General features: G+C 36.1%; 1 protein-coding gene across 1 annotated transcript in view; it reads right to left on the bottom strand.

Moving 5' to 3' along the window:
* The window catches only part of LOC109846927 (BEACH domain-containing protein C2-like), an 86,983-nt gene that overhangs the window by 35,184 nt on the left and 40,561 nt on the right, over positions 1–11,238 (bottom strand). The window contains exons 13-14 of the mRNA XM_020416166.1: positions 5,813–5,897; positions 1,274–1,468 (exon numbers count right to left, since the gene is read on the bottom strand). Coding sequence (XP_020271755.1) covers positions 1,274–1,468; positions 5,813–5,897 — 280 coding nt within the window. The remainder of the gene's footprint in view (positions 1–1,273; positions 1,469–5,812; positions 5,898–11,238) is intronic.

Below are 11,238 nucleotides of genomic sequence, written 5' to 3' on the forward strand. Positions count from 1 at the left end.
GGTGCGATTGAGGATGTTGTCCATCGAATCAAATCAAGATGGTCAAATGGAGGATTGCTTCGGGAGTCTCATACGATCGAGGTTTTAAATGTCGGTTACCTCGGATATGGTAAGTGTTAATTTACAGAGAAGATGGCCCATAATAGAACGAAATGGGAGGACAGAATTCATGTAGCCGACCCCAAACATTTTAGATAAAGGCTTTATTGTTATTGTTATATAGTTACTAAGGTTAGCTTTTAGTAACTTAATCATTAACGAACTAATGATATCCAAATACTAAATAGCTGGTTTTTGAAAAAACATGTCCACCAGAAACGCTAGTAGTTTTAACCTATTTAAATGCATTAGTTTTTTTCCCTCTTTTAAGTGCAACATTTCGTCACACTTGTATCCTTCAAATAAAAAAAAACCTTTTTGACCTTGGTGATGCACTAGGCAGTCGCCTATCTGCCAGCCTAGAGAAAAAACTTAATGGAAATTTTATAGTAATTCTACTGATGTACCATGTTCAACTTATCCGTATTGCTCAATACACGATAGCTATTAGAAAATAGCTTACAACATATCCTTGGATAGCACGCCATTGCATCTCATCTTTTATTTCCACTGAATTTCTTGTCTAATAGATTTATGAACCAGCAACTCATGTCTCTAAGCTGAAAGTTTTTTCAATTGGGAAGAAACATGGGACCAGAGATTCTTTTTTCGACATTTTTTGACCTTTTCTGGGTGCTTCCATGTGGCAGTATTTCAGACAGCAAAACTATCCCTCGGACAAATTGCAGCTCATCACTGCCTCGATACAAGAGAAGAAGAAAGACAGTAGTGAAGCTTACTTTCTGTAGTGTTTAAAACTTAAAAGTAGCATGAGATAACTAAAATGCAGTTGCCACAATCATCAACTTGGTGATAAAGCTACAATTCGTTCACCAATGCTTTCTAGTCTGTTTAGGCTTGTCCTATACAGCTCTAGCACAAAATGAAACTTGTCAAAGGAAGCTTCATATTCAAAAATGAGCAACTCAAAATGATGACACGAAATAACCACCACAAGAAACAGCTGGAGCAGTTCAATTTTTGTTGAAGCACAGGATCACCGGAGTGACGAATGCATGAATAAGTATTAATTTGTTACTGAAAAATATTAGTAGTTGAAAATCATGGAGGTAGACTGTAGACAAGAATAGCCTTTGAAGACCAATTTCAAGTGATTAAGAACTATCTGACTTTTTCATGAAAAAATAGCAACAGTAGGGAAGTAATATGTCACCTCAAGAGGAAGTGAATCAGCTGCCAGAGCACGATCTTCAACAACAAGGGGATTCTGTCCATCTGGAGATGTAAGTTCATGTATACACGCCAAAAGGGGTCGCCACCGTCTTAAAATTGCAATAAATGGTGGTAAGATTGCTTCAAGGTACTGCTTGCGCAGAGGATTCCTGTCCCGGTCTATAGAATGCCATACCTGCACCATCAGACTCGTGAGAAAAGGGTTTTGGAATAACCAAGAAATGGAAGTATTTTTTTTTTAAAAAGACCATTTCTATGAAGAATACTCTATTTCCTTTGCTTCAGACAAATTAATTTTAAGGAATTAACAAAACAATGAAAATGCAAATATTATATAATAGATCAAACTAAATATTATCCACGGGAAATCCTCTTCATCATGTGCATTCTGCAGTATGCATTATGGGCTCCTGCGCTGTGTCCAACATTTATCCTGCATAGACACATGCAGGATTTTTCATGAACGCGTGTAGTAGACGACAACAGTTCAAATAAGTTTCACTTTAGACAGCTTAAATACCTATAGTTTCACATACTTTGCACATATCCTCAATTGCATTTGCATGCACTTACATACCCTAATGTTTCCAAAAGTTACATATTCATACCCTCACTCCAGGTGATATTCTGAGACCCTTCTTTACCCCTGAAGTTTGTCTAATTTTCAAACCTACCGTATATGAAGTTACCATTTTTTCATCAATTCTTCCCTAATTCCCACGTTTTCTCTTGTTTCTCCCTAATTTCTTTGTAGGAAATCATGAAGGCAGCCCCAGATTTTTCAAGCTCTTCATAATAAACCAAATACCATCTTAAGTCTCAACAATTTAACCCATAAAACCCAATTACACAAAGGACCCTTCCTACAAACAACAAAAACCCCAGATTAACAACAAAACTTTTCAAAAACAACCTTCATTCTTTGAACCATAATAGAAACCCAATTTAACAATAAAAATTACATGGGGCAATCTAATTTACGAAAATTCAAGTCACAGCACTAGCAAATTAAGGATTAACTTGAGAAACCCTAACCTAGAATCTATGAAGCATCGACGCGCGAAACTTGGCCCCGAGTCCGTGTCCGACGCGTGTCGGATGCGGACACGCGTTCGACACGCGTCGAACACGCGGTCAACGCCCCCGACTCCTTCACGACACGGCTGGGATTCGCAAACAAAAAAGAAAAACCCGAAACCCAAACTCAAACCCTAATTTCTTCACTTACCAGAGTCCTGACGCCGTCACAATCCCTTTGTCTCTCTCGAGATCGGCTCATCCTCGTCGGCTCGTCGCTACTAGGTCAGTCTCTCTCTTGATCTCCCGATCTATTCGTCCCTCTCTCCCGATCTCTTCGTCTCTCTCTCCCGATCTCTCGATCTCTTCGTCTCTCTCTGGATCTCTTAGTCTCTCTCTCTCTCATTCTCTTTCTCTCTAAAATGTTTATATACATGATGAAGGAGTTGAAGCCACAGAACGATCTTTTTGATGTTTCAACTTGAAAAAATTATTTTAAGATACGCTTTTGGTTGTAATTTTTATATTTTTGCAATGTTAGTAACTTAATATTTTGTAGCCATGGAACTAGTTGCAACTTGATCTTTATTCTCTTGTAATTTTTATATGTTTGCAATGTTAGACTTGTTAGTAGCTTAGTATTTTGTGTTTGAGGATTACATTTTAGTTTGTTGTATGAATTTTATAAATTTATCTATATATAATAATATTAAAAAAATCTAGATGTGTCGTCGTGTCCTATTTTTTTGGGTTTTGCCGTGTCCATGTCGAGTCCGTGTCGCCGTGTCTGTGTCCGTGCTTCATAGCCTAGAATCATGCGCTCTTGCACAAAATCCACCTTAAAGATCCAATTTTGCAATGCCCTAACCAACCCCAGATTCGAATTTGGGGAGAATTGGGTCTTAGTGAATCTGGGGAGATTGTAATAGAATTGGGTTTTTTATAATGTTGGTGGGTTAATTAAATGGGGGCATCTTTCGTCCTTTATCTAAAGTTTATAACTACATTAGTCAATTTTAACGGTGGGAAGTATAGGGTATTTAAGTGCAGCCAATTACAAATATTTAAGTGCAAACTAGGTGAAACTATAGGGTATTTAAGTGCAATTAAGCCTAGGATTTATTATATATGGTTTGGATGTTATTTGCCCATTTGAGGCTATGGTACTTATTTCCATGATTTATATGAAGTGGGATTTAGGATTAGTATGATTTGTCATGAATTTTGAGGTTATATCATGTCTTGAGTCTTGACTTCATGTAAAACTAGTTCTCAAAAATAAAATCTGTGAGAACTCTGTAACAGGCATCTTTCGAACAATCCTCATCATTCAGCTTGATCTGCACATCCAAAATATTATATGAACGATAAATAGAGATTTTCAAAACTTTTTACCAATGCATCAACCACCATCATTTCTTTTCTTTCTTTATTTTTCTTTTTTTTTTTTTTGTGTGTGTGGCTACAAGATAAAGATTTGAAACCACGTAATCTTTCCACTGTCTAATTTGGATGTGTTGAACAAGATAGATCGTGTGCATTGACAGGAAGCTGTTACAAAAGTTTTCACTAATGTCAACAAAAAAAGAGGCATAAAAGGCCCTTAAGAAGATACAGCATGAAAGCTAAACTTGATATAAAGGAAGCATTTGATACATAGCTTCATAATTCAATGGAATAGTATTTGGCATAATTATCTAAGCACCAATTATGTTGTATACCCTTATCGTAAGGACAAAAAAAGATAAACATAGTAGTACAATCTGTGTCGAGAAGTACATTCTAGGGTTTCGGGATGTTTGGCTACATAGAAGAGCCCTTAAGTAATTGAAGCCTCAGATCACATGGTTTTGCAGTACTTAAGAATATTTGGCATAAAAGCTAAACTTGTACTTCAATGTAAATGAAACATTTGATACACAGTTTCATAATTCAATGGAATAGTGTTTGGCATAATTATCTAAGGACCAATAACATTGTATAGCCTTATTGTAAAGAACAAAAAAGATAAACATGATAGTACAATCTGTGTCGAGAAGTACAATCTTGCGTTTCGGGATGTTTGTCTACATAGAAGAGCCCATAAGTAACTGAAGCCTCAGGCTCCCATGGTGTTGAAGTACTTCAAGAACCCCCAAAGACAGTCTCAAAAAATTGTTTGCATCCGAAGTATGAGGGTGGAATGGCCTTTGAAGTAATTTTGGAACTTATGAAGTTTCGCGACTACATTGGAAGCAAAAGAAAGAAAAGTTATTCAAACTACAACACGTCAATAAATTATTGCTTTTTGGGCCTAACCATAGACTTTTAACATCTTTCGAGCTCTTTTGCTCTAATGACCGAGATTTCACCTCTTGGATGCGATCATAGTTATGGTTTGCCGTGATCGGTATCTAAATCGGCATGGGGAGAGTTTCGGAGATTTTGAATGGAATTATTAGTACATGAAATTACTTAATTTTGTCACAAGCCCGTTCATGGATTGCTCTTACTTCTCCCAAGATAACACTATTAACTCAATTTTTGGTACTTCATACCTCATGTTGACTCTCGTTTAAGAATGTAGCACTTGTTTGCTCAACATCTACAGTCTAGGCTGGTTACAGCTGGACATCCACCATATCCTTGCTAATGACAATCCGAAGAGTCACCCCCTATGTTCCAGGTTGACACAAACATCACCAGAAGTACTTCCATTCTCTTCCAGGTTATTTAAACATGCCAACAAACAGCCTCTAAGGTAGCTTTACCTCAACTGTCAAGACATCAAGTATGATTCGAACAGTTCATGATTCAACTGTCTCTCCCGCACATGTATGTTTGACAGGTCTGTGTGTTCAATTGGTTTGTTTGCATGTGAAGGATGGCCAACAGTAATGAACTTAAAAGTAAATGAACATAGAACATTTGTGTAAGACACGGATATCAGAAGGGGGATTGGGTGATCAGAAAGATATATATTTGTGTATAGAATTTGTTCAATAGTTTGAGAGATGGACACCAAATAAATAGAAAATTTGACGTATTACAGACATGACATGGCAGTTGACAGTCACCAAAGAAAGTAAGAATATATAACTCCCTCCTTTTTATTGTCTGATTCTAACATCGACGTACAGTAATAAAAATCCTAGATTCACCGGCTCCAATTTTTTAATTAATGATATTGAATTTATTTTTATAGTTCAATAAGAATGAAGGCTATGCATTGTTGTAAGGAGGTCTATAGTTCTCAAATTAGCGTTGCAAGAAATATCCTACAGTCATTTCAGGTTTTATTTTGACATTTCATTTAAACAAACACATTTCAATTAGCCACTACAAGCTTATAATGATAATTAGGATAACAATACAGCTTTGTTAATATTAGCAACCTGAAGATGAGGATTATGATCATTAGGTACTGTACTGACTGCATATCGCATTAATAGCATTCATAAGAAATCAAGAGAGAGTTTATTAAAACTTAAAGCCAGGGAGGAAAGAGCAAAAATTAGCACACCTCTGCATATAATATACAAGATGCAACCAGCACTCTTTGTCTCTTGGATTCAGATATTGGCATGTTAAGGATTGGTGAAAGCACACTGTAATAATAAAAAAAGTCTTAAGTCCAACTTAATATGAATACAGTTCCAACAAACAGAATCATAAGTAAACAGAACATATGTAAAAGCAATGTTAATGCACTATTCCCATTAAAATGCTTACAGCATTCGCAAATTTTTCAAAAGTAGAAAATTACAGATACTAATTATGAAAGAGTCATAAGTAAAAAATGATTAATCTAACTTAAAATGACTTGCATTCTGTTATATAATGCTCATCATTTTATTAAGCGATATATCATATATCCAATATCATGGAAGTACTGCCAGAACAAGCAATGTACATGAAAATGTTTTCTTGATATCATAAAAAGTAACTAATCATGCATGTAGATGCTAATACTCATGTGGCAACTGAAAGAATTATTTTTGTATGCCAAACTATTCACACCAAAAATGGTTTATATTGAGCCATTACCAACATAATGGAGCTCAGCAATCAGATGAGTATATGGAACATTCTTGCTCAGCTGGAGGATATCATTGCAATGTGCTAGCTAAATGTGATGTACTTTTGGCTCGTTTTATGGGGCATTGAAAGGTGCGGGAAAATGATACGGAAACTCTTCTTACACAACGAATATTTGCCAAACAGTCAAACCAGACTAAAAAATTACCTTGTAGACCACTGTTGGCAAACATTCAAAATAGATGAGCTAAATTATTAACATAGGATTTGACTAATTTACTAGACATTCAATAGCCATTATGTGCTATTACCAGTCTTAGTTATATCCAGAAACCAATGTTTTAAATATCGGATATCGGGGAAATATCGGATGACCAAAATTCATATCGGATTGCGGATATCGGGGAAATATCGAGGATATGTGGTAAATATCGGAATGCCATAATGAATGTTTGCATACATAGTATAATGCATTAAAATGTAATCTCAACATATGTAATGAAATTTAAGCATACAAAATATGAATAATATATGTTTAGGATCACTAATCAACCTTCTCAAACAAACAAAAGTGCAAAGCAACGTTGCAACATTCGATCTGCTTTTTTTAGGGCAAAATGTCATTTGATATGATGGGGAAATCTTGATATCTCGCCCAAAAATTCCAAACATGGTATATTATTTTGCAACAAGTTATATAAAAAGATATATTGGTCCACATATCGGCTAATATATCGGCCATATCAGAGATTTATCACGCAAAATAGCCAAAAGGCGGTAAAGGATATTTAAAGACCATATCGGTTGCGGCAAGCCCTGTAAAAGGATATATCGGGGGATATATCGGGCCATGTCGGGGATATTTAAAACAATGCCAGAAACAGAATTTATCTGTTGCAATAAAACGTTAAAAATGCATGATATGAATACTACGGGCATAACAAGTGGCTCATACTTTGCTGAACGGCTTCTTGCCATGGATTGATTGTTCATTGTAGAATAAAATCCAGCACTCAAACATCGGTTTTTCTCCTCTTCTCATTTCAGTGCTTATATGAGGTTATCAAGGCACAAATAGTTTATCCATATCGTTACCCACTTAACTACATCGCAACTCTATAGTTAGTATAACATTGTGTTGAAACAGTTAAATTCCTACTAACAAAATTATGACAACACCAACCCAAGACATGATCAATTCTCTTGGGGGAAATAAGAGCATTAAGTAGTCCTTCCCAATTTATAATCTCTGTATAATCCATGAACTGTGTCATCAGCCTAGGTCCTTTTCACAAACTCTCGTTAAATCTTACGTGGCAATGACATGGTAGTGACAAAACAAACTTTTAATTTCGCTAAAATTATTTTACTGGATGCTCTCCCTATTGATGCAGAATAATTAGAAGTTCAAGGGTTATTTTCAGACAGTAAGCATAACCTTAATAGTTTCAGTCAATACTTTTCCTAGGAGACTCCAATTAACTCTCACAGTTCAAAGCATTACAAAGATTAATGACTCTTTTCTCAAATGAATCTAATTGTGCATGAATTGGAGTTTCTGGAAAAAGTTATCTGCAGAATACTAAGGGACAGTCAACCTAATCTGCTGGGTCTTTTATGTTTCTCAGGATTTTCCAGGAAGACTCCAATTAAGTCTGAGTTTGAAGCATTGCAAAGATTACTAAGTTCGTTTTCAGATGAATCTGATTGTGCATGAATTGGAGATTTATGGAGAAAGTTATCTGCAGAATACAAATAGACAGTCAATCTAAACAACCCCGTAATTTTTGGAAATACTATGGTAAATAGTATTAAGTGAGTCATATTATGATAAATATCAAATATTGATGAATGAGTACATGGGTAATCGATTTGAGATCGATTAAGTATGCATATAAGTGAAAACGAGTGAAAACATACATGTGTGCACAAACCTAGAAGTCTGTTTTGTGCTCTGGTCGGTCGACTGACCGTAGCTATCGGTCGACCAAAGAGCTTGTCAGTCGACCGTTGCATGGTGACCGACGGGTACTCAAGGCAGTTTCCCAATTTGATTTGGTTTCGGGTCTTTTGGTCTTGTTTCGGGTTTGCCTCCATATATATGTATATTTCACGAAAATCTCTCTTTTTATCATATTTCTAAGCCCTAGCAGCCACCCTCTCCCCTCGTCAAACCTTAGAATTAAATTTATGAGATTTTTAAGAGCTTTGTGAAGCAAATACCAAGAAAAGGGTGAGATCGTCGACGTTTGGCGAAGGAGAACCTGTTTTCTTGCATTCTCGGGGATTTCTGCACGTGTTGAGGCGAGTTTTATCTCCTCCAATCTCATCCCCGTGTTTATTTGGTTTTCACTTATTTCTATTTGGTTTTATTGGACTTTAAAACCTAGTTTAAGTATAAAGAATGTTCTTTTAAACCACAAGGCTACGATTTGATCATTTGATTTTAAAAAGTTATAATATTGATTCTTTATATTGGATTTAACTCCTGAAATACATGTTAACATGAGATTTTGTCGAGATTTATAGTTTTCATGAAAATTCCTATGAACATGTTCATGTTAGGGTTAATAGAAGTCACTCAAACTTGATAATTTGAGTTTCATATAGTTAATCAATCCCTAATCACATTAAACAAGTTTAATTATATGTGTTTATATGTAAAAATCTTAATTTGATGATGGATTGTAGATCAAACCAGCACTAAATTTTAGTTTCAGCTTCTCTTCTGGTCAGTCAACCGAACGAAGGAGTCAGTCGACCGATCCAGACTGAGTAGCGCATGCACGTTTGTGCATGAAGCCGATCGGTCGACCGATGGCCTACTTCGGCCGACCGATGAGTTGTTGTTTGAGTTTTTGTATTTCACTACGTTTGTTTGATCACAGCCATGCAATACGAGTTGCACGTAGATTTATGTATATGACCATGTGAGTGTACACGTATTTGTTTTGAGCATGCACGAGCATTCGGAGGTGCGTAACATATATTTTGATCTAGTCGTGATAAATAGAGGCATGTATTGCATTTCATGATTTTGTGATACATGAGTGGGGTTAGTCGGTATTCCCGCAATGAGACCGCGGCTGGACTACACTTAGAATGCGTCAATTTTTACCCCACAATGAGACCGCGTCTGGACGACACTCTACGTTGCATCATTGTTTCCAGTATAGAGTGATATGCCTATTTCGCAGGACGATTGAGTAAGGTTGTTGATGCCACATGATATTGTGAGCGCCTTACAAGAGTATCGTTGTTTCTAATAAAGAATTACATAGATTGCATTCATGCTCTCATGTTAGTTATCCGAGAGTAGGGTATGAGTCTGAGGATGTTATTCCTGGTATTTCTATGTGAGAAGTTTGTATCGTATGTTTAGTTCTGTGACTGCGCCACCTACCCGAGGGTAGTGTGAGATGTTTGACATGATTGGCATTGGATGAGGTTTGGTATTGTACTATCTTTCATTTATTGTTTATTTCATAGGATTTAGGATTGGTATTTAGCGATTCACAATTTGAGATACGAGGTATATACATGAGGGTTTTCTTTTTTGAATTATTTTGCTTGACGTACCCATTCTTCTGTTGTGAATTTCTAAATATTAATTTCCGCTTAGTTCAGGATAGATGATTATATATATGTGTGTGTGTGTGTACTAACTCGTATTTTTATATATGCTCCTAACCTCCTCCCCCTGGGACGGTGGAGATGATCTCGCTAACGTTTTGACGCTCGTTGTTTCTCCTCTTTTCAGGCAGCGAGCCAAACGTCCGGAGAGTCGCAGGTTGATGGAGAGGCAGTTTAGCTCATCATCTTATATTATTAGTAGTCATTAGTGCTCCACATTAGATATTGTTTGTTTTCAGACATTTAGAATAGTATTTCATTTTCTAAAGGCTGAGTGTCCTAGTACTTTATTTAGTTGACTCTTGTATTAAAGATATATCATTTTTGTTTCGGTCTATTAGTTGTACTTCATTTTATTCAGTTGGGACATGATTATGTTATTATTGAATTCTCTTATTTCCTTTATCATGTATATATTACTGTTATCTTTACCTTATCTGCTTTGTACCTACACTTGTTTATTATTGATTCCACTAGAGAGATATTACTGTGATGGTGAAACATGTTGTTGCACTGTGTAGGGTGCATGACAGGTTTGATATCCTTGGGTTCACCTTAGACTGTAATCTTGTGTGAAATCAAGGGCGTCACACAATCAGAACTGCAGTCTTTTACGTTCATTAGGATATAATTTTTCTTGTGTGAAATCAAGGGCGTCACACAATCAGAACTGCAGTCTTTTACGTTCATTAGGATATAATTTTTAAGTTTTCAATGTTAAGTCTTTTTAGTTTTCTATAATCCTAATGCTTGAAGGGATGTTTCAAGCTTATATATATATGCAAATTGTCTAATGAAAATGGCAGACTATTGGTTAAGTTAAACTCCATTCGGTTTCCTTTCCTTTAGAATACTTGGTGGATTCCATTGATTGTAAGTGCTCTTCTATATCTCTAAGGCAAGATACTTAAAGTGGTGACCGCCATATTTTTCTAGAATTGTAAGTGCTCTTCTATATCTCTAAGGCAAGATACTTAAAGTGGTGACCGCCATATTTTTCTAGAGTGGATAATTTATATAACTAGAGTGGTAGGCTAACCCCACAACTATCATCAATTATTCAACGGTGGTCTGTCAGTATCCTTAAGAGTAATCGATATTCTATTGCCATTTCCTCATACTTCCTTTCATCACTCTCACTCATACTGTCCTAATATCATTTGGTATCAGAGCCCAGTATCTCTAAAATTGATTCTTCATAATGCCTCCATGCAGACAACACGCTCGTGATATCGAAATGGAGGAAATGTGACACAAACTTCAGCAACTCCAGCAACA

Source organism: Asparagus officinalis, chromosome 7, assembly GCF_001876935.1.
Source record: "Asparagus officinalis chromosome 7, Aspof.V1, whole genome shotgun sequence".
Taxonomy (NCBI): domain Eukaryota; kingdom Viridiplantae; phylum Streptophyta; class Magnoliopsida; order Asparagales; family Asparagaceae; genus Asparagus; species Asparagus officinalis.